Source organism: Bison bison, unplaced genomic scaffold (genome assembly GCF_000754665.1).
Source record: "Bison bison bison isolate TAMUID 2011002044 unplaced genomic scaffold, Bison_UMD1.0 scf7180017864237, whole genome shotgun sequence".
NCBI classification, from domain to species: Eukaryota; Metazoa; Chordata; class Mammalia; order Artiodactyla; family Bovidae; genus Bison; species Bison bison.
This window is the reverse complement of record NW_011494809.1, coordinates 828147-852841: the sequence shown is the minus strand read 5'-3', so window position 1 is coordinate 852841 and position 24695 is coordinate 828147. Positions and strand designations below refer to the sequence as shown.

The 24695-nt window shown below is 37.2% G+C and overlaps 1 protein-coding gene and 1 pseudogene across 2 annotated transcripts in view; both read left to right on the top strand.

Annotated features, from left to right (window-relative positions):
- The window catches only part of PIK3C3 (phosphatidylinositol 3-kinase, catalytic subunit type 3), a 164807-nt gene extending 143905 nt beyond the window's left edge, over positions 1-20902 (top strand). Inside the window, exons 22-25 of one of the 2 annotated variants that reach the window (XM_010846456.1) lie at positions 3996-4164; positions 10394-10484; positions 14783-14908; positions 20539-20902. In XM_010846456.1, coding sequence (XP_010844758.1) covers positions 3996-4164; positions 10394-10484; positions 14783-14908; positions 20539-20553 — 401 coding nt within the window. In that variant the 3' untranslated portion in view covers positions 20554-20902. The other variant, XM_010846457.1, reaches the window with a different exon arrangement.
- A 3039-nt stretch (positions 20903-23941) lies between these two features.
- Positions 23942-24329, top strand: LOC104993280 (annotated as a pseudogene).
- Positions 24330-24695: the final 366 nt, after the last annotated feature.

Below are 24695 nucleotides of genomic sequence, written 5' to 3'. Positions count from 1 at the left end.
GGAGGGAGGAGGGTTCAGGATGGGGAACACGTGTATACCTGTGGCGGATTCATTTTGATATTTGGCAAAACTAATACAATTATGTAAAATTTAAAAATAAAATAAAATTAGAAAAATAAAAAAATAAAAAAAAAGAAAACATTTTGCTAACCTGTAACTGCCTTTGGTTTTTGGGGTAGGGAGACAAAACCACTTTTGGTTGTCTACAGGCTTCTTGCTAGCTTGCTATTTCTAGTTAGAATTCCTTCTCATCTCACCTTCACCATTTTTCATTTACTATAGTAGGAACACTCATTTAAAAAATTCTTATGAGACTCTTGGGAAGGAAGAAATTTTTCTCTGCCCTCCTAGTTTCTTCTGGTTGGTTTAAGAACTAAAATATCATGGGATTATTGACAGAGTTACAGAAGAAAAACTAAAGTTTACTAATGTATATATGGGAGAGATCCAGAAAAAATGTGAATAACTCATCAAAATGACTGAAGTCTTCACCCTAAATTCCATCCTCAGCTAAAGACAAAAGAGGATGTTGGAGATAGTGGTTTGAGATCTCAAAGGGGAGGAAAACAATTGACATGCAGGTAGAAAAGCAAATGTTTGGTAAATAAATATTTGCTGCTGCCACACAGAGACAGTGAATGGGACATAAAGAAGAATTTTTAACAAGCAAACTTCACCAGGTACCTCCCTGTCTAGGCACATAATTCATACTGTGATTAATCTATGGTGAATAGGTCCCTTCCTGGAACAGATCCTCTAACTAACATTTTTTTAGGCAGCTTTGGGGAAGGTCAAAGTTTCTTCCTTTTGAGATTTGATTGGTTTCAGCTCAAAAATAATCTTTATGCCAAAAAGGTATTTTAGAGTGGAGAGTTGTGCCACCCCTATAAGACTTTAACCAGCCCTCTGATTTTAACAGAATATTTTAAGCCTGGTATATCTTTAAAAAAAATAAAAGTAATGAGATAATTTTGATAAATGGAAAAACTGATTTCCAGTGCAATAGTTACATTAATGATAGCACAGGGAAACCAGATTTGCCACCCCAAAATGTTTCTGGCATTTCAAGCTTAAAACAGTCTATGCAAGCCCCTGGAAGCACATTTGACCTTACCCCTAACTCCCTGAAAAGTTTAGATATAGTACCTATGCCAAGAATAGACCATTCAGCAGAAATATCTGCAAAGAATACAGTTAGGTGTGATAGGTGAAACTCTCGGAGATTTAGAGTCCACTCTGTGTCCTGTTGTCTCTGCTGCTGCTGCTAAGTCACTTCAGTCGTGTCCAACTCTGTGTGACCCCATAGATGGCAGCCCACCAGGCTTCCCCGTCCCTGGGATTCTCCAAGCAAGAACACTGGAGTGGGATGCCATTTCCTTCTCCAATGCATGAAAGTGAAAAGTGAAAGTGAAGTCGCTCAGTTGTGTCTGACTCTTAGCGACCCCATAGACTGCAGCCCACCAGGCTCCTCCATCCATGGGATTTTCCAGGCAAGAATACCGGAGTGGGGTGCCATTGCCTTCTCCGTGTCTCTGCAAGGCCTACCAAACATTTGTTTTCCTAACATTTGCTTTTCCATTTCCATGCCTTCCTCACATCTGTGTCAACCCTTCCCCAATACCCTCCTTGGTCTTTAGCTGAAGATGGTATTTATGGTGAAGGTTTCATCCATTTTGGGGAGTTACTTGGTTTTTCTGGATCTCTTTCATGTATGTACATGTGTATGTGTGTTTGTGTGCACATGTGCTCAGTGATGTCTGACTCTTTGTGACTCCGTGAACTATAGCCCACCAGGCTCCTCTCTCCACGATATTTTCCAAGCAAGGATACTGCAGAAGTATTTTGTACCCCAGGACAAAATACTTCCTAACCCAGGGATTGAACCCACATCTCTTGTGTCTCCTGCATTGGCAGGCAAATTCTTTACACTGCGCCACTTGGGAAGCCCCTTTGGTTTTCTCCTCTTAATATGTCTCATATAAATACAAGTCTTAGACCAGCCAAAGAACCTAGGAAAATAGAAGATAATTTCTTCTTCCTGCTCAGTTACTCCTTTTTCTATAGCCATGGTACGATAATGTTTAAATCTCTGGTTAGTTGTCACTATGAGCATTCATTTTTGAGCTATTGTTTCTCTTTGTATATGAATTCCATGTCCCATATTTAGTATAGGTTCTGTCAATTCCAAATAATATGCAATATAGTTTTCTTTACTGTTGTGGGAAAATAGTGCTAGTATCTATCTTGAACTTCACTTAAATTTAATATGCCTAAAAACTTTTTTATTACCTTTTGTTGGCAGTTTTGAAGTTCTTTCTCACTTTCAGAGTTTAATGTATTGTTTAGTTTAAGGTATTATTAAACTATTATTTGTTTATTAGTAGTAGTATTTACTATTAAACTGATAAGCTAGAATAATGTTATATTTTAGTTTAATTTATTATTTAGCTTTTCTTTGTAAGAAAGATGCCTGAAAGTATTGCAGAAAATAAGATTGCTTATCTCTTTAATATTTAATTAACACATTGATATTTATTTTTGAACAGAATTCAGTATTTAAAGTTTAGAGTGATGACTGTGTACCAAGTACTGTGTTAAGTATTAGCTATATTATCTCTTTTCATTCTGCCAGGAGATAATTATCAGTATTAACCTGTTTTGTAGGCTAGAAGGTAAGGCTTAGAAAGATTATGTAAGCAACTTTATCAGGGTCATGTACGTGATCAAGGGCAATATGAAGTGTTTTACTAAAGGGTCTTTATATTCCTGACTCAGAGGCCTGCCAGGGGATCACTGTTTCCTGAGAGTTTGTTACCACAACTGGAGTCAGTTCTGTGCCCATCTTTGTTTCCAACAGTGATCTAATGACAGTGTATAAAGTTCACAGATAACAGTGACAATGCTCAGAGAAGGGCATAGACAGAAGGGTAAGCTTAACATTTTAACTGGATAGAATCACTATCTAAAATACTTTTCGAGATGGCTGAAGTGTGTGAAAATTCAATACACGCATCTCAAGGAGAGTTTTTGGCTTGTGCCATTGAGGGAAAGAAATCTAACCTTTCCAAATGCATGATGGAAGAAAGGTTTTCACATAAAACAGGTCAGAATGTAATATAGGATAAATAAAAGTGGGCACGTTGCACTAGGGAAATTTTTGGTTGGCTTTTTAAACGAATCAGTGTCTTCATTCAACATTGAGTGCTTACTATATGCTAGAAACTATTCTGAGGTTGGGAAAACAGGCCTAACTCCCTGCCTTAGTGGTACTTAGATTGTAGAATCCGAGGACTTACTTTTAGTTTTTTAATGTGCCTAATTAGACCTACTTGTAAATTAAAGATGGTTTATGAATTCAGTGGTGAATCATTATCCAAAGTGAATCATCAGTGGCATTCTTAAATATCTGACCTATGAGTTTAGATGACGGCTCAAGGGTTTCTCTTCGTGGGCACTATAGTGTGTTCAGCCCTTGGCAGAGGTGAATACTATGCTTGGTTTCCTAGTCTGCAGCTAGTAAATGACCCAGTTAATTGTAAATGGTTTAAATAAAGCTAACAATATAATTTGAAATTTGGGAGATGTTTTTGAAGGTTGGGAGAATAGTGATAAGTTAAAGAGAAGCATTTATCTCAAGAATACTTAAAGAAATGATCCTCCTTTGGCATAAGAAATTTGCTACAGTATACTAATTTCTACTAATACTTTTGACAGTCGTCTAAGCTTTAGCCATTTTTGATTCTGGAGATCTAAAAGTGAGATTTTGAATTTTAAAATATTACCCTGGGATTTTAAGTATAGTTTTATCTGAAGGAATGTGGGCTTCAAGGAGCTAAAATATGCTCTGAAGGCTATTCCTAAGTCTGGGGTTACAGTATCAAACAATTTAATGGACTTCATCTTGAACTAATATTCTTTATGAAGAGACACTGCTTTACCAATTGTGAAATACATAAAAGATTCTGGAAACAAATGAGTTTCTTATCAACATCCAGGCAAACTCTTCCACATAGACTTTGGATATATTTTGGGTCGAGATCCAAAGCCTCTTCCTCCTCCCATGAAGCTGAATAAAGAAATGGTGGAAGGAATGGGAGGCACACAGAGCGAACAGTACCAAGAGTTCCGAAAACAGTGTTACACAGCTTTTCTCCACCTTCGAAGGTAAGTTGATTTGCTTGACGTACAGAATTTTGGTAAATTCATTTCACAAATCAAGAAAAATATTTGTTTAAATGTATTCCCTGGTGGTTCCATGGTAAAGAATCCACCTGCCAATGCAGGAGATGTGGGTTCAGTCCCTGGGCTAGGAAGAACCTCTGGAGAATGAAGTATTCTTGCCTGGGAAATCCCATGGATAGAGGAGCCTGGAGAGCTATAGTCCATGGGGTCGCAGAAGAGTTAGACATGACTTAAAAGACTAAAACAATAACAATTCATTTTTTTAGCATCATTCTTTTTCAGAATGACACAGGCAACAGTATTTGTTAACATATATTTGATGACTGTTTTGATAAGCAGTCTGATTTCAAAGGAAAAAGACAATTTCTTGCTTTCTCACTAATTATCTGACTGCTCAATCCCACCAAATCTCAGGGAGGTTGAGATTACACGAGACATTACACGAGAATGAACCATTTAGCTAACTTGGAATGATTAGCTAGATAATTTTTATTCTTTAACACCTTTATCAACCTTAGTTTTAGTTGTTCTTGAGGAGCATTCTGAGGTTTGTTAAATAATTGAATAAATGTTGCATATGGTTTTCTCTGTCTTTAGTACCACATCAGTCATTCTTCTTTAAAAAAAAGCTATTAATTTTTTTCTCTATCCTTTTTTTCCCAAGGCCACTATATCTCTGCTTCCTTCATCCAAATTTACTTAGGACTGAACATCATGTGGAGAAGGCAATGGCAACCCACTCCAGTACTCTTGCTTGGAAAATCCCATGGATGGAGGAGCCTGGTAGGCTGCAGTCCATGGGGTCACTAAGAGTCGGGCATGACTGAACGACTTCATTTTCACTCTTCACTTTCATGCATTGGAGAAGGAAATGACTACCCACTCCAGTATTCTTGCCTGGAGAATCCCAGGGACGGGGGAGCCTAGTGGGCTGCCGTCTATGGGGTTGCACAGAGTCAGACACTACTGAAGCGACTTAGCAGCAGCAGCAATAGAACGTCATGTATCATCAGGAAAAAGATAAATTAAAAGTCATGTTTGTTACATTCAGGACTTGGCTCTGATGATTAGTCAAAAATGATGGATCATTTGACCCTAACTCCATTTTTAACCTAACTAACGCAAAATGAATATTCTTAGTCCACCGGAAAAATCCCAGCTCGGGAGACCACCTGTATTCTCTTCCAGGTGAATATATAACCAGTAGAAATGAGTTGCCCATGCATGTGGGCACTGTCTTTTCTGTCTTTGTAACTTCAGTTTATGGACACTCAGAATATGTATGTTGAATAAAATCCTTCAATATTTGTATGAAAATTCCTGCTTCATATCTTGAGTGAAGCCATGTTCCCAGGTGATATTGATGCTACTGGTCCCAGGTGAATGGCTGTCCTATATTAATGAGTTTCATCTTTGCAGTGGCTCACTACTTCACCGTTAACTCAGGCTCCACTGCTGTCACAGATTTTAATGTACATTTTACAGACAGCCACGTTATTATCCTTTGGGTGGTAGAGTGGCTCAGTTTTACTTTCTTGAAATGCTGAAAGAATAATGAGAAGATCAGTGCCTGATGATGCAGAAGCACTTTCAGAGATGAAAGTTCCACTTTAATACCTGGAATTTTTAATTTAAAATAGTCATAGCTAGATGAAAGTTTGGCGATCTCAGTGAGGAGACAGACAAGATAATATGAAATGATAACTAGAGAAATGTCAAAGGTGCTCTCCGTTATTGAAAGCAGAAAGAAAACATTGAGCTTTATAAACTGTCGTTGATAATGGATAAGTAGCAATTCAGCAAAATGAGAAAATAGAAGCAGATTGTTTGTGCAGAGCCAAAGTTAACTTTCTCACTACTAAGAAAAATCATGAAGACTAATCTACCTCACTTTATGTTAAGTCTTCATGAACATAGTTTTAATGTTTTATTTTCAGGAATTTCACTGTTAAAATTAGCTGGGCCTTAATATTTTTGTCAACATTTATTTCTTAGTGTTATATTTTAGAATATGCTTCTGTTAGTAAAAAATTTCCCTTAGGACATAAGAATTAGCCAGATAGCCAAAAGTTTGTTTACACTTGACACATTTATTATTAGGGTATCAACCTTGTTCTTGTTCTTTTCATGGTTTTTGTTGATTGCTAATCAATAAGAAATCATTGAATACATTGTGGACCACATAAACTAAGCAGTCTCATTTGAACTAAGTTATGAATGGTTATAGTTATACAGATGCCAGAACACATTTTATGGAGTGATTTTCATGTAACAAAATGCATTTTTATACCAATAATGAATTAGAAATTTTATTTTTTGAATACTCTTATGGCAGCAGGAGTAATGCTCAAACATTGTAAAAGTTAAGTATTGAAGGAAAACATAAACTTCTCTTAATCCGTGTTTATGCCAAACACCATGCTGGACACCGGTGATACAAAGAGAGCCTAAACTTTTCAGTAAAAATAATGAAGTTAGGAATGCATTTTGCTGTATTAAGCAAAGTTCTCACACTGTCATGTCTTAAGTCACCAAATAGTGAATCTGTGGATCAAACTACTTTTCATTGTTAACCTCATTTTTTTTTTCCCTCCTGGAACTCTAGTACACTTATTAAAGAAATATTTATATAGAATTCTACTCTGATATTCACTGCATCCAAAATGGATAAATGTAGGGGAAGCAGACCTCTGAAATGCCATAAAAACCTCACTTGATGTAGTTAATGATTTTTATTCTTAGTATTGAAGATTTTTACTGAAAAATCTAGAGCATCTTTATATAGTCAATGAGTAACTTGATGATTGGTATAAACTTGGGTAAGAGAAAGAGTATGTTTCCTTGAACTCTGTGCTTAACCTACTCCTTTATCAAAATCTTATTTATATCACATCCATCCTTACATCTTTGTCTAGACTTGGTTTTGCACTTTTCTCACTCTCATTTTTTAACCTTAACCTTATATTTTCTTTTGATAATGGTTTTAAAGATTTTTAGTAACCTTAAATCTGTTTTTCTGGATAGGATTTGAATAACTAATGTTTAATTTCTGTTCGGTGTCACTGGTTCTGTTTTAAATAGAAAATGTAGGTTAATGGCAACAGATGTAAAAGATTAATACAGTTGAAATGTAGTGACAAATAATCTGCAAAGTAATTGGATGTTTAAGCTTCTTAGAAAATATTCCACTTTGTATTTATTTACATTGTTTCCCTTTGCCATAATAATAGAAACATGGGTGATTTCATTTATGTATACATGTGTGTGTTCAGTCCTGTTCGACTCTGCAGTCCCATGACTGTAGCCCACTAGGCTTCTCTGTCCATGGCATTTTCTAGGCAAGAATACTGGAGTGGCTTGCCATTTCCTACTCCAGGGGTTTTTCCTGACCCAGGGATTGAACACATGTCTCTTGCATCTCCTGTACTGGCAGGCAGATTCTTTACCACTGAGCACCTGGGAAGCCTAGTTACATTTATACCAACAGATAATCCAGAAACATTAATATGTGCCTTTTACAAAAGGAACACATATTGGGCTATAATAAAGGCAAACATTTTAACATAGATCCTAGCTGTGCATGAGAATCACTGGGGATCTTTGTTGGGGAGGGGAGACCAAAACAGTTGCAGCCCATCAGGTTCAGTCAGCCTGGGTTTTGGCCCCAGCATTGGTATTTTTAAAGAAACTTCCCAGGTGAATTTAATGGGCAGCCAGGTTTGAGAACCTCTGAAATATCCCTTTCAAAATTGAGCCTTGCATTCCTCTCCTTGAGTTACCCTGTGGTAGATTCCTGAGATTCCCCTGTGGCAAGACTGGGAAAAATCCTATATAGTCAACAAAGCAAAGCATGAATTATTCAGGATTCACTGAAAGAGTATCATTGTTTTCATCACCTAACGCGTAGCAGTTGGTTGTATCCTACTGACACTGCAGTCCTTACAGCCTTCTCCATGGACCCTCTTCTGTATCCCTTTCCTGTAAACCATAGAGCTTAAAGAAGTTCCTGGTGCCTTGCAGTCCTTACAGCCTTCTCCATGGACCCTCTGCTGTATCCATTTCCTACAAACCACAGAGCTTAAAGAAGGTCTTGGTGCCTTCCTGCTCCGAAATGCCATTTCTGAACCTTTCTGTCCTGGCCTTCTTAACAAAAGCATAGATACACACCGTGAAGCCAGATAAATTACCTACTGCTGACCATCAACTGCCTATTTCCCTGTCATTCTCCTCCACTGAAGACTTTCATTCTTGTCTTCTTCAGGCCTGCTGCTGTGACTTCAACATCTTCATGAATGGTCCAGCTGTGACCTGGCCTCACAGAGCCTGGTTCTCATGTAAAGCCAGCCTTGGCCACTCCCTCTCATTAAGAGTCAAGTTAGCCCTTCAAAATCTTGATCCAGTGCTTTTCACTGTCTGAGCAGCACACCGTCTGTCCTTACAGCTCTTTTCATTCCTCCATGTCTTCAATGTCAATCTCATTACCCTACCACTGTATATAATATACCTTAATTCTCACTTTCCTCCTTCCCCCATTGAATTTTACAGCCCCAAACTGTAATCCCTCTTAACTGCCACAGCTAAGTGAGTGCCACTGGCTTCCATTAATAGTGGGGAGAAGACCAGGATATTGCTAACATTATACTGCTGCCCTATTTCTTCACTCTCCTCAGTACATCTATTTTTAAAAGTTCTCACTGTCTCCACTTACTTGCCTCCTTTCTTCCTCAGCCTTCTCCAGTAAGTCTTCCAGTCATGCTCTGCTATTGAAACTAATTTTATCAAAATAAACAGTTACCTATAGCAAATCCAGTGGCCACTTTTGCTTCCTTGAAGCTCTGACACAGTTGACCATGACTTTGTTCCTAAAAATCTTTCTTATATTTGACCATGACTTAGTTCCTAAAATTCTTTCTTTGTTCCTATATATATATATAGGTTCCAGGTGGCTCCGATGGTAAAGAATCTGCCTGCAATGTGGGAGACCCAGGTTCGGATCCTGGGCCAGGAAGATCCCCTGGAGAAGGAACTGGCAACCCACTCCAGTAATCTTGCCTGGAGAATCCCATGGACAGAGGAACCTGGTGGACAATGTGGTCGCAAAGAGTTGGACATGACTGAGTGACTAAGCAAAGCACAGCATATGTATAGTTTAGTCGCTAAGTAGTGTTCAACTCTTTGTGACTCCATGGTTTCAGTTTAGGGGGAACAGATCCAAAACTTTTTACCAAGACGAGCTAAAAACCTTTGTTGTTTAAAACCAAATTTTTTACTCACATCCATTCCCAAAGTCAGATCTGGGCCTCCTTCTATCACTACAGTACTGCATTACCACTCAGGGCGTAACTGTCCTAGAGGAGAGTGTTCTGAGCAGGAGGTGGCCTGTGCCCAGTGGACACTTACTGACACCTTTCCCCACACAGCTCCACCTCTAGTAATGAACATTTGGAAAAGGAACATACTTTGTCTTTGTTTAGAGGAAAATGAAAAGTTTGAGCACTGATGAGGATAAAACTTCCTACAGGGGTCCACATACTCCAAAGGTGAAATGATTTAGATATCTTGTATATTTTTAGTGTAGAAGAGTATGAGCTATTTTCTCCTCCATTTAGGATGCTTATAACCAGATCAGTCACTGTATTTTCTAAGATGGTGGGATTAGTGTCTCTGGAGGATACTTATGACTCATGAATGGAGTCACACTATTTCCTTTCACTCATTACCCATGACACACCAAGGTAGTCTTAAGATAGCAGATGGAGTCACATTGCCACTTCACTCATTACCCATGACACACTGAGGTAGTCTTAAGGTAGCAGGTTCTTGTCTTCATTGAGCAAAGACAGATCTTCATTCCTTAGTAAAACGTAGTTAATGGTATAAAGCGGATTCCCCCTTAGATCCCTTCTGAAAAGAATATACTTACTAAAAAATGAAAAAAATGTCATTATTAGATGGTTACTCCAAAGGTGTGTTCCCTATTGGGAAACCTAGAAGTGGTATTATATCAAGGCCCTAGAATAAGATATATTTTCAAGTCTTGCTTTTCATTGAGACAACTGGTGAATAAGCGTACATTGTATTTTCCATAGGAGTAATAGTAATCATTATAAAAATCTAAGTATTACTACTTGTAGGAGTGCTCTTAATATGAGAAAAGAATGGCAAAATTCTAACATATTGCTGTTTATTTTTATTTCCCATTCTCCTTTAGGTATTCTAATCTTATTTTGAATTTGTTTTCCTTGATGGTGGATGCAAACATTCCAGATATTGCTCTTGAACCAGATAAAACTGTGAAAAAGGTAATTTTCATATACCCTCAGATATCATAGTCTACTTTTCATACTTAAGAAGTATCAGGGTTTTAACAACCCATTTCCCCTTGTCCCGACCCCTGGACTCTTTAAGTAATGTAAATTAAGAAAGAGACCTTGTGTATATTTCTTTTTCACATTTTAGAATACAAGAGCCTCTCAAGCCCTCTGCAACTAGTTTTATCCCCTTCCCTGTTTATGCCCACAGTCACATGAGTAGCTCACTATATCAAAACAGGAAGCTTACTATCACCACCCTTACTCTTTGTCCTAAAAAGTTTAGCTTCTCTTTAATATTCCTACTAAGATACCTGCTTCCTGGTACTCCAAGACCAAGCATGCCAAGAATCAGAAACAAAATATTATAATAGTATATAGAAGAAAACAGTTGTTCTTTATCTTTCCCATTCATACCCTTGGTTACAGGGGTTTCTTACTGTGTCAGGAGAGTAGAGACCTGCTTTTAACTTAACCTGCAAAGAGAAGCATGAAAGAAAGCTTTCATATAGATGAGCAATTATTCAGAACTATCTTACCCTGAGATGCAGTGAGAGATGGGAGAAAGGAGTAATAAATTTGAAGATTTTTTTTTTATTCAAATTAATTTCTGTCTCTGATTCACTGAAAGTGAAAGTCACTCAGTCATGTCCAACTCTTTGTGACCCCATGGACTATAGAGTCCTTGGAATTCTCCAGGCCAGAATACTGGGATGGGTAGCCTTTCCCTTCTCCAGGGGATCTTCCCAACCCAGGGATTGAACCCAGGTCTCTTACATAGCAGGCAGATTCTTTACCAGAGCCATTGAGGGGGGTGTATATAACACATTTTATTTATCCAAAGATAACATTAAATGATCTTAAATAGCAGAGGGCTTATTAATAATGAGCTTCAAAGATAGTATAGCTTTTTAACTTGCAGAAGTATAAAACTACTAAAATTGTAAGATGGAATTTTTCTGGTGGTTGTAAATAATATTTCTCACCAAAAGCCCTAAGTTCTGATGTAATTGACTCAGCATTATTAGAAACATACCACTGTGGGTTGAACATTGTCTTGGTCCATTTGGGCTGCTACATATATCAGTATAACAAAATACCAGACACTAGGTAGCTTGTAAACAACAGAAATTTATTTCTTATGCTTCTGGAAGCTCTATATACTAGTCCAGAGTGCCAGAATGGTCAAGTTAAAGCCCCTTTGGGATCAAAGGGTACTTCTTAGGGTTGGAAGGTGCCGGGAAGCTCTTTGGTGTCTCTTTATAAGAGCACTAATCATTCATGAGGGCTCCACCCTCATAATCTAAGTACCTTTCAAAAGGTCCACTTACTGATGCCGTCACATTGGGCATTAGTATTTCAATATGGATTCGGAAGGTACAAGAATATTTACATAATTTCAAACATGAATGAACCTATTCTCTTTTACTTAATTTTATGAGTCTTTGGCAGTGAGAGGGATTTTAATGTAAATCTTATTGTTTAACATTTAAGAAAATTATGCCCTTTTTAGGATTTCATTTATTATTTTCTAGGAAGCACTGTTTCAAAACTCCCCACCCTGGCCAAACTAGGAAATGGACTACTTATCACACTAGGTTTTGATGTGGGTAATTTTTTTCAACTTAAGCTCATTCATCAAGAAACATAAGTAGTTGACGAAAATTTCAAAATGGATGACTGCACCAGATTTCAAATGTTATTGCTTTTGTGTGTCTATGCGTGTGTGGCTATTTTTAGGATCTGTTGTTGCTGTTTATTTTAAACCCATTTAGCTCTGTCATATGCTCACTCTTGCCTGACTTCACTTATGTTCAGAACTCATTTATGAAAGTCCTAATGGTAGTTGTCAAATGGAGTCTTTTTGTTTCTTCTTCCAGTATGTAGTTTTTGTTCTTATTAGATCTTTTATTTCAACTTTTCCTTTTAGAAAATCTTGATTATATTGTTTAAACTTTTGTTACCAGCTATCTTTATGGCATTTCTTCAAAGTATTTAATCATAGCAAAGTTCAACAATATTTTCCTTTTTTCCATAGCATATTTTAGTACATATATATCATTTCTTTTTAATTTTTTGCAATTGACTACTCATTTTATTGTGCTTCATAGATAACTGCGTTCCTTACAGATTTTGAAGGTTGTAGTAACTCTGTGTTGAGCAAGTCTGTTGGTGCCATTTTTCCAACATTCACTCACTTCGTGTCGCATTTTGGTAATACTCAACGATATTTCAAACAAAGGGTATTTTATCTACTTTTGAAAGACAGTGCAGAGGCTAAGATTTACAAGTTTGCATCCTTTTGCTTGATAAGTAATATGTCTTATCTGGGTTTCCAGTTTGCCAGGAGTTCAAGGGTGCTGCTCTGTGAAGTGTTGATAAATGTTCAACTATCTAAAAAATACTGTCTCTAAGTTTATTTTAATTTGCATTAATATAAGAGATGTGTAGCACAAAATTTACAAAAATATAATAAAGTGTTCTATAGTCTTTCTCTTTTAAAAAAAAAGAACACTGCAGATTGATTCGAGTGCAGCCTTAGCTAATGAGGTGTAAAAGGACAGAGTTTGGAGCTGATAGAGATAACCAGGAGTCAGAGGAGAAATTGTAGAAGGGTGGAAGGCACAGAGGTAAAAGGACAGGGGTAGAATAACAAGTAGCCTAACACAACTCAATATGTATGATAACAAATCAACCATTTTTATGCAGTTAGTCTTTCTTATAAAAAAAGAATGTCTTCATATTCGGTGAATAACATTTTCTTTATATACTAAATACATATCTTCTGTTTGTAATTTAAGCACTTACGTAAGTATGCAGGCTTTGGCAAATTGGGTTAAAGGTTTATTTTGATTCTTCTGCCCTATAGTGTTTTTGACGTCCTTAAAAAAATAGTTTTTAAAATTCTCAGACATGACCTCCCTAGGTAGAAATCAAGGAATACAATGGAATAAATTCTTTAACAGGGATCCAGAAATGAGAGAGTTGATTGAAAGTACACTTTTAGATCTCCCTCCACCAAATTGTGTTTCACTTGTTCCACCTACCTCTCTTTTACCTCCTCTCCCCTGAGCCTGCAGGGCTGTCGGATCACCCGGTATACTTGCAGTGCAGTGAAGGGAAGAGAGCACTGAGCAGGCCACGGGTGGTGGTGGTGGTTGTTCTGTCTCCCAGTCGTGTCCGACTCTGTGACCCCATGGACTGCAGCACACCAGGCCTCCCTGTCTCTCACCATCTCCCGAAGTTTGCTCAAGTTCATGTTCATTGCATCCGTGATGGGTTGTAGTACTGTCTGCCTTTTCTTCTTCCTGATTTTGTAGTAGTTCAACTCCATACTTAAAAGGAAATACTAAACATGGACCACTTTTTATCCACTTGGAAATCCCATTTTCTTCTAGCCTGTCTTTTCAGAAGTTTATATGGATCATTTATAAGAGGAGAAAGGAGTAAGTACAGTGGTTACTGAGATCGTCTGGAAGCGTAAGCCACTTATCATCAGTTAAAGGTCCCTGGGTTGGCTTCCTAAATTCTCTGTCTCAGTTTCTGTGTCTTAGAGATTGAGATATTATCTACCTCAGAGCCATCAGAGAGTAGAATGAAATACTGCATGTAAGGTGCTTTGCACAGTGTTAGCATGAAGTAGTCAAGCATGGCAACCTGCTCCAGTATTCTTGCCTAGAGAATTCCATGGACAGAAGAGCCTGGTGGACTATAGTCCATGGGGTTGCAGAGTCAGGCACAACTGAGCTCTAACACACAATCATTTGGTAACATTTGCTTGTGTGTTTTAGGGAACTATTCTGATATATATCTCTACTAATCTTTCTAGTTCTTATTGCTATTCAGAATCAACTGTATGTTTTAATATGAAATAATGAAAAAGTCCTCAGTCTTTAGAAATTATAGGTCATATTGAAGTAGTTCTTTGCAGAAGTATAAGGAACTCCTATAGAAAAGGGGACATCTTAGAAGATCTAGTTTATAGTTTACTTTTTGTCTGTTTTTAAATTTGCAGGGCTGAACAGAATTATTTTCTATTCACTTTGTTAATATTTTTCTGAAAAAAAAAAAAAATTACAACCAACCAAGATGGGGTGATATAAAGAGCATATAGCAAAAAGTAAAGTTACACATTCAGGAAAATAGTATTCAGAACTCCTTATAGGTTATGAACCATTTCTTTGCTGTAAAAATAGGTCATTGTAATAATATCTGTATCTGTCTGTTCTTGTCTCTTCAAAATGTTATGTTTTTCTTTATTCAAAAATTAATAGACTGTGACCTTGTAGGTTCAGGATAAATTTCGTTTAGACCTGTCTGACGAAGAGGCAGTACATTACATGCAAAGTCTGATTGATGAAAGTGTCCATGCTCTCTTTGCTGCAGTGGTGGAGCAGATTCACAAGTTTGCCCAGGTAAGTTCTCTGATGGCAGTGCGTTCATCTCAGCATCTCCATGTTCTCCCATAGAATTCTCTCAGAACTGTGCCTTTCTCTGCAAATGACACATCTTCTCTGATTTTTTTTTGTCAAGCCTTCTTGACATCTCACCAGCCTTCCAACGTGAATGTGTTTGATGCACTAATAACTCTAAAACATTCCACTGAAATATTCTTAGTAACTAAATTGTGGAGCATCAGCATAGGTATATCTGTATATTGTAGTCAGTGGTACCTATAAATTTTTCTTGAGAATGATCTTGGGCCTGGTGGAGGCCTTGACAAGTGAGACTTGGACACTTGTTGGGTTTGGTAAATGGTGAAGTGCTAGGAAAAGAAGTTAGAAGCTGAGAAAAGTGATGGTGTATGTAGCACACACAGAAGGGTCTATCTGTAGACTTACTGGTTAGCAGACTCTTCTACAGTTGTTTGAGGGAAGACTTTTTTACACTAGCCTTGATGATAAACCTCAGATTTAAAACCTATTTCAATTTTGAATTTCATCATGAGGATGATGATGTAAGTGGTTAGGGAAAAGAAAAATGAGGGCGCTTTCCTCTCCCACATCCTCCTGTGAACTCCTTCCTGACTTTACACATTCAGTTAATGATAATTTTACTAATACTGCAAGCTCAAAGCTTGTCTGTTTTAACTTCTCCCTCACCCAGCATACAGGATGTCACTAAGCCTTGTGAGTTTCCTTAACTGTTTTTTAATTATCATTTTCTGTCATTTTCCCACTATTGACATTTTGACCTAGTTTTTCATTTTATGATACTTTGGGTAACTAAAATCCTTCAAAACTGCTTTTAGTATTTTTTTTCTCTCAGCATTCTTATCTTTATTCTGCTAAATAGTCCAATCAGATATATCTTCACAAAATACAGCTGTATCCTTTTTTTTTATAATTTAAATATGAAAAGTGTTTCCCCGTTGCCTACAAGTGATGTCCAGTCTCTAGCAATTCAGGGCCTTCCATATTGTTGTGTTCTAAGCTTCTTTCTAAGCTATTCCCTGAATACTCTCTTTTTCTCAATATTTTTGTTCTCTTCCATTTCTCTGGCTACTTAGCTCTTTTCTTTAGCCCAGAATGTCTGTCTCCTTAATAATGAATCTCCTGTAAATGCCTGCTTGCTAAAATCCAACCTGTCCTTCCAAGATCTATTAACGCCACTCTGATTCATCTTCCTCTGAATATTAATAGTACTTTGTACTTTTAATATGAGTTGCACTTACATTTTGTTTTCTATTATAAATATTTGAATCACCTTATAACTCCTAAAATGCAAGCTTCTTGAAGACTGGGATATGTATCAATGACCCAGAAGCACAGTGCCTTTAAACACTTAAGAAATATCTAATGAATATAAGGGAATTTTTTTTCCTATAAATGTTAGCTGATATTCTTTCTCTCTTGTGACAAAAAATGTTTCTTGTCTCTAAACACCAGTCTGAGTCGTATTTTATTATAAGTGCCAACTCAAGGTTTGCTGTACCCACCATTAATCGTCATCACTTCTCAAGAGAGTAAACTGTGACTCAGAGGGTAAGTTAAGTGACTTGTCAAAGTCACCAAGCTAGTTAGTGGCAGAGCTGGATCAACATACAACACAGCAGAATATTTTAGAACTGTAAGGGGAAAAAGTCCAGAAAGGTATAATGACTTAGCCAACTTCATGTGTCTAATGAGGGGCAGAATCAAGGCTTGAACCCAGATCTTCTGACCCCCATATCCAACCAGTGACAAGCTAGATTAATTTCTAGCTTATCAAGCTTAAGTCTTCTTTATCAGAATCTGATATACTTTTTTTATTTTTATTTAGGTATAGTTAATTTATAGTGTTATAAATGTTTCAGGTGAACAACATAGTGATTCACAAGAATCCCAAGTTCTTTGCCTCAGGAAGTTAACTTGAAAATGCTCATGCTTGTCTTTCAAGTTTCTTTAAATATGTCGTCTGTGAGGGCTTCCCTGGTGGCTCCGTGGTAAAGAATCTACCTCCCGGTGCAAGAGACATGGGTGGATCCCTGATCTGAGGTGATCCCACATCATGCGGAGCAACTAAGCCCATGCACCATAACTATTGAGTCTGTGCTCTAGAGCCTGGGAGCCGTCTAACTACTGAAGCCCCCGTGACTGAGAGCCCGTGCTGCACAAGGGGAACCACCACAGTGAGAAACCCGAACAATGCAACTAGAGGGTAGCCCCCCAGCCCTCACAGCTGGAGAAAAGTCCGTGCAGCGACGAAGACCCACACAGCCAAAAAATAAATTAATAATAAAGATTTTTTTTAACTGTCACCTGTGTTCATACTATTATACAACAAACAATATCAATATGAGTAACATTAAGACATTAATTTTAATTGGAATTTGCTTAGGTATTGAAAGGTACCAGAGACACTAAACAAGGTCTTAGTGAAAGTGAAGTCGCTCAGTTGTGTCCGACTCTTTGCGACCCCGTGGACTGTAGCCCACCAGGCTCCTCTGACCATGGGATTCTCCAGGCAAGAATACTGGAGTGGGTTGCCATTTCCTTCTCCAGGGGATCTTCCAGACCCAGGGATTGAACCCGGGTCTCCTGCATTGGAGGCAGACGCTTTAACCTCTGAGCCACCAGGGAAGTCCAAACAAGGTCTTAACTTCACCTAAGTCTTTTCAGATTATAAAAGTATATACATGCATAGTTGTTTCTAACTAATCTCTGAGGGAATATGTTTTCCTTCGAAATTCACATTCTCACATATGCATTTGCTAAGTATTGATCCTAGTAAATCACGTGCACACTCAAGTTTTGATGATCAACATGTGTTTCTTTGTCACTCAGCATTTATTATAAGGATGCATTTTGCTAATTGATTTTATGCTAATTTTAGTGCTTTCCTAGTAATCATTATGGATTATAGAACCAATTTTTTACAAAATGGAGGTAGACATGTTAACAGAAGTTCTTCCTGCATTAAAGAAATATTCTTAAAAACGACTGAAAAATTGCCAGATACAGGTGCTATGTTGACATGCCGAAAGGCTTATTTTATTCCATCATGCCATTTGCTAGGAAGGGTTGAGATTAAACACTGTAATATTTGTTGCCTAGCAACACCCACCTACTAGTGGTGGAAATTTTCCACTGAAAACCACTTTTATTTGGGTCATTGTCTTTGAAATTGCATCATCAGAGGTCTTTTTCCCTTCAAAATCATCTTATAGGGCTTTCTAGTCTTGTCTGTGCAAAAAGGTGGAGACCACTTAGTTTGGGTCACTTCATGCTCTAAAACTATGCCTTTCAATGGAAATCTCTCATATTGCAGCCCATTTCTTTTCTAGTTTCTGCTTTTTCCTGTCTGTCTTTCTTCATTGATTGATGGTAAAAGTCTGGAGAAGGGGATGGGGGTGATTTCCATTAATCTTAATACATATTTAATTGGATGAATATAGATTCAGGTTAGAGATATATTTTTGGCACACTAAATGTAAAAATTTATGAACAGATTGGAAATTTTAGGTGAGTTCCAGCTCAGCATACTAAGAGCACATCCCACTGCCATCCATCTGGCAAGAACCCTTCCTTAGCCCCTTTGGTATTTGAGGAGGAAGAGTACAGGGCCCAGCAGAAGGTCACAGGAATGTGCAGCCCCAGTGTACCTTTGATGAAGAGAAGCCAGCTGTACACACACACTCTCACACTTGAGATTAAAACATACATCATGAAAGGAGGAAAGAGTATGTTTATTATGCCAGCATTTCCCCCGTATCTAACAGATGTGTCAGGGACTCTCTCCGAAGTAATTCAGGTCCTACATTCCTCCCATAAACATGACATCTTACCATGCTGAATGTGATTCCAGTATTGAAGGTTCTTTGGGGTTTTTGTGGTACAACATGGCCTCTAAATACAAGCCATCTGCTCCATCTGCTATTCAAACAAAGAATTAGTTTTTTTGCCTCAGTCCTGAGGGGACAGCTTCCTATTTGGCTTTTATTCATTTTATTTATATTCCGTTTTACCTTTATGTACGGACCTTAGTACTTAAACCGTGTGTAGAATGTTTCCACTGTAACTGCTGTACTCTCTCATCTAGTTTGAGAAGGCACAGATGCAAAAGATGCCCAGAGGAGAAGAGATCAGAACATTATTTCTGATTTTACATTATATGGACCTTATTTTACCATTAGGAATAAAGAACAGAAATATAAAATATTCCATTGATCAAAACATAAAGTTTCCAAGGAGCAAGTGTCTTTTAATTTTGTGGCTACAGTCACCGTCCGCATTGATTTTGAAGCCCAGGAAAATGAAATCAGCCACCATTTTCAACATTTTCCACATCTATTTGCCACGAAGTGATAAAACCAGATGCAATGGTCTTCATTTTTTGAATGTTGGGTTTTAAGCCAGTTTTTTCACTCTTTCACCTTCATCAAGAGGCTCTTTAGTTATCTGCATATCTGAGGTTATTGATATTTCTCCTGGCAGTTTTAATTCCAGCTTGTGCTTCATCCAGCCTGGCATTTCACATGATGTGCTCTGCACAGAAGTTAAATAAGCAGGGTGACAATATACAGACTTGATGTACTCCTTTCCCACTTTGGAATCAGTCTGTTGTTCCATGTCCAGTTCTAATTGTTGCTTCTTGACCTCCACACAGGTTTCTCAGGAGGCAAGTCAGGTGGTCTGGTGTTCCATCTCTTTAAGAATTTTCCACAGTTTGTTGTGATCCACACAGTCAAAGACTTTAGTGCAGTCAATGAAGCAGAAGTAGATGTTTTCCTGGAATTCTCTTGTTTTTTCTATGAATCAGTGGATGTTGACGATTTGATCTCTAGTTCCTCTGTCTTTTCTAAATCCAGTTTGTACATTTGGAAATTCTTGGTTCATGTACTGTTGAAGCCTAGCTGGAAGGATTTTGAGGATTACCTTGTTAGCATGTCAAATGAGCGTGATTGTACAGTAGTTTGGACATTCTTTGGCATTGTCCTTCTTGGGGATTGAAATGAAAACTGACCTTTTCCAGTCCTGTGACCATTGCTGAGTTTTCCAAGTTTGCTAGCATATTGAGTGCAGCACTTTAATAGCATCATCTTTGTTAATGAATTAATGTTACGTTAATGGCCCCACACATCTTTGTTAATGTCTCCAAAAAAATTCTTTACTGGATCTTTGTTATTCTTTCAGCACTGCTTCCTTTTATTTTTTTCCAAACCATTTCTGTACTCTGTATTGTACATTGGCTTCACAATGTGTGGAATAAATTAATAATTTTCACAGTCTCTAAAAATGTTGCACCAAGAACTAAGCTTATTACTCAGAATATTAATCATCTGTCACTGCAGAATTCAGTGGAATTTTTGCCTTCCTAGTTCTAGATTTGTCTGCTATTTAATAATGAAGTCATCTTGAGCTTACAGTTAGCAAACATTCCTTCCCCAAAATATTTGCTCATATAAACTAGAATTACCTGAAGTTTATGTTGTTGTTCTTTGTCTTTTTCTATTAAGGATTACATGTTTGTCTTATTCTAATTTTTTTGACTATAAACTGTTGTTTCTCTTCTTTGTGAACAGAGAAGCTTATTTTCTTTTTGTTGTTGTTTTTAATTTTTGCAGTACTGGAGAAAATGAAACTGGGTTTGGCCCATCAAGATGATTGTCACTGTAAGAAAACAACTTTAAAAGCAACATGTGTGTAATGAAGACTTAAGACTGTCAACAAGGAAGAGAACATTTAGTCCTGAAGATACCATATGCCCTAAGTGTTTCACAGTGCCTGAGTTCTGTTTCCTTGGATGTCATTGCTTAAATGCAATCTTGAATGGTTTGTTTGAAGTATTGTATATAATTATTTTCAAATGTACACATTGTTAATAAGCTAAAAAGTAAGAATCTTGTTCCAGAACCATGTACATACTTTGAGAGTTCTCAAGGAATTTTATGTTGAAATAGTAAAACATTTTAGTCTTCAACTTTGAAAGCCCATTGTTTTCTCGTCTCTTCACATCGGCAGAGCATCGTATGAGTTTGGGCTTCTTGGTTGTGCTTGTTTGCTTTGTCTCTCAGTCCCTTGTTCCCTGTCTCTGTTGTTCCTCTTCCGCCCTAGATTTTTTTTTTTTTTTTGGCCCAATCTATAATACTTCAAGTTTTACATGTTATGCCTATTCTTAAGAATTATATATATTTCAAATAAGACAACCATTTTTTCTTACTTACAAATACTGGAAATTTTGTTTTGTAGTTCACATTTTACCTAGGTTGTACATATATAAATCAAGTTATAAAAATGTAACTATCTCAATACTTAGCCAAAAGGTAATATGGCAGCAGTTTTTCATATTGAACCTAAGATATTTTTACATGTAAGCATAAATTGTCTTTGTGCAATAAATTTTTTTATGAAAACTTAGTTTTCAAGAGCTTTTAAAAGTAACTCTCCTAGACCTGTTAATATAATCTACCCTTTCTGATTAAAGCAAAATAATTTGTAGTGTTTGAAGACTGGAAGTCCTACTAGTCCATCTAGCTTTTTTACCTAATGGAACTTTAGCAAAAAGGAACAAACACAAATGAGAAGAGCAGAGCAGTGATAATCTTGGCAAATTGTTGTAAAGTCATATAATTTTGTTTTGGAAGGTAAACAGTATCTCTTTCAATGCTGAATAAATATTTAATATCAAATGATAGAAAAAGATTTAAGAAGGTTATATTAAGGCACAGTTTCAGAAAATGTCATTATAATGTTACCAAATTCATATCTGTGAGTTTGCTGCATTAGAGTGGGGTTACCAGCTGGAAAGCAAGTATATAATTAAGAGAGAATCTTAGCGGCATATGGAATTTGACTTGTATAAAACATACATGCACATTAGAAAAATGGTAAGGATGAAAATGCCTCTGAATATTATCATAAGAGAATAATGCCTAATCTAATGGGTAAGCTCCATCCTCTCACTTACTTTTTCTTCGCTTCATATATTTTCATCATGTTTTGTTACCCAGAAGTTTGTAACCAATCTGCATTCTTATTCTTCTAGTCCTGTTTCTATTGGTACCTCCTTCAAAAGTTTCCTCAAAATGACACTGCTAAAAGTGACCGCTCCAACTTTCTGAACTCTTTTAATTCTTTATTTGTAGCTTTTTAATTGGCACTCAGTGCAGTAAGGCATTTTTATTGTAGTTGCATCTCCTGTTACAGAGGTTGGGAAACGTTTTCTGTAAACGGCCAAAACAATAAATATCTTCAGCTTTGAAAAGCATGATCTTGGTCATAACTGATACTCTGTTGTACAAGTAAAACAGTCACAGACAACGTGTAACCAAATGTTATGGCCAGATTTGACCCTCAGGCCATAATTTGCTGACCTCTGTTTGAATTAACTGTAGGTCAAACTGTATCATCTTAATCATCTTTATAAACTCCATAACATTTTGCATAGATAGTAATATGGATATTTATGTTACATGCTCTATAAATGTTTTTGAACTACTATGATATTGTATAGTGGCAAACAATAATAAGGTGGGTTGATTATGAGTGAGCTTGTATTCTGTGCAAAGTTTATAGGGATTATGAGAGAGAGAGCTTTATAGGAAGGAAGACAGGTATTGACTAAGGAAGGATAGTGGCTTTGGTTTTGTAGAATGTATTTTGGCTGTGGGTGGTGAGCCTGTATCACAAAGAAAAATGATTCATCAGTTTCCATTTCTACTGCTCAAGCAACCTCTGTGCTCTTACTATTTCCCCCAAATACCATTTTTTTAAATCATGTAGTCTGTATTTTCCTTTATTATCATTGCCATTCAGATTTTTGGCAAGTTTACAGTGTTTCAAGCACATTGCTTTCTTTGAGTTTGAACAAAGTGTTTGTGGGGACACGTGCCTTAATTTAGAAGTAGGAGTATACTCTTGTATTCAGAATGAGATTTCTGAATTGGGGAGAGAAAATGTGGATGGCAGCCACTGTGAGTAGGGCTATCAGAAAGAAGTAAACTGTGGTTCACGTCCCTAAATAAGGGGTTCATATAATCTGATTTTCTTTACTCTCCATAGGGTTAGGTATTCCCTACCTCATTTGTGTATTATAAAGTTTTCAAGTGAGTATTTATTATAATCACAGTCAACATAACTTATGAGAACTTACTATTACATATCAGGATTATACTAATTGCTTCATATGCCTTATATATCACTCTTCTGTATAACAGTCCTGAGGTAGAATTCCTTCCCCATTTTATAGAACTTTAAGACAAGTGAATCACCTGCCCAAGGTAAGGCTGCAAAGTGAGAACAGAGTTAGGGTCTGAAGTTGAGTTACTCGTGATCACAGTCTTAACCGTCAGAATCTCCGGGCCTTCATTTCTCACAGAGACAGTGGTGATGGTATTGACCTCTGTGACTCTCATGCACATGCTCTGCATATGAGTGCATGTGGTCCATTAGACTTGAATCCCCACAAACAAAGCCTATTCCTTATTTTTCTTTTTTTGAACAGAATTACCAAAGATACAGGGACTAGTCAATTAATTAAATTTTTAAGAAACTGAGTCATGTCATCATGCCACAGATTCATACTTGCCTTGAAATAGGAAATCTGTCAATCGTAAAGGAAATCAGTCCTGAATATTCTATGGAAGGACTGATACTGAAGCTGAAGCTCCAATACTTTGGCCACTTGATAGGAAGAACTGACTCATTGGAAAAGACCTTGATGCTGGGAAAGATTGAAGGCAGGAGGAGAAGGCGACAACAGAGGATGAGATGGTTGGATGACATCACCGACTCAATGGACATGAGTTTGAGCAAGCTCTGGGAGTTGGTGATGGACAAGGAAGCCTGGTGTGCTGCAGTCCACAGGGTCGCAGAGTCGGACGTGACTGAGCGACTGAACTGAAATAAGAAATAAGTCAGTCAGTAAAAATATGCAGACAAAGTAAATCTTAACCTGCAATTGTTAACTTAGAGGCACAATATCCTTTCTATTTTTGCACATAGACCTAACATTACAGTTTATTTTTTTGTAAAGAATTGCCTTTCTGGCAGTGATGAGCTCCCCATGAGAACATGCCTCTGGCAAAGGATCTCCATCTCCGTCCAGAAGAGAAGAAGAAACAAGAAAAAGTGCCTGATGCAGAATCCTAATTGCTATTTCATGGATGTGAAATGTCCAGGATGCTGTAAAATCACCGCAGGCTTTAGCCATGTACAGACACAGTAGTTCTGTGTGCTGGCTGCTCTACTGTCCTCTGCCAGCCTGCAAGAGGAGAAGCAGGGCTTACAGGAGGATGCTCCTTGAGGCAGAAGCAGCACTAAAAGTATCCTGTATCAAGATGAATGGGAAGCCATCCCAATAAACACATTTTGGATACAAAAAAGAAGAATTGAGACTCTTGGGGTTTTTTGTGTGTGAGGGGAAGGCAGGTAAATTTCACAAACAACATGAATTTTCTATAATTAAATATGGAAAGTGTACCAGATTTCTGAAATGAATAATTTGATATGTTAACACTTCACCATAAAGAATGCATACCACCTGGATGGGATCCTGGCACAGCTAAAAATGAAAGAAATTCATATAAAGTGTGAACTAGTTAAAATAGTCTCAAAAGTATAAGGCAGTTACTTTATAGAAAATCCCATAGTTTGAGTTTGTTTAATTTTCCTCAAGTTGTGTAATTTTTGGTTGGAACACTTCAAAAAAATAAATACTGTGTACTTTTCATGACCTTATCAGAAAACACATGATATGAATTTGTTCTATGCCTGGTCATGG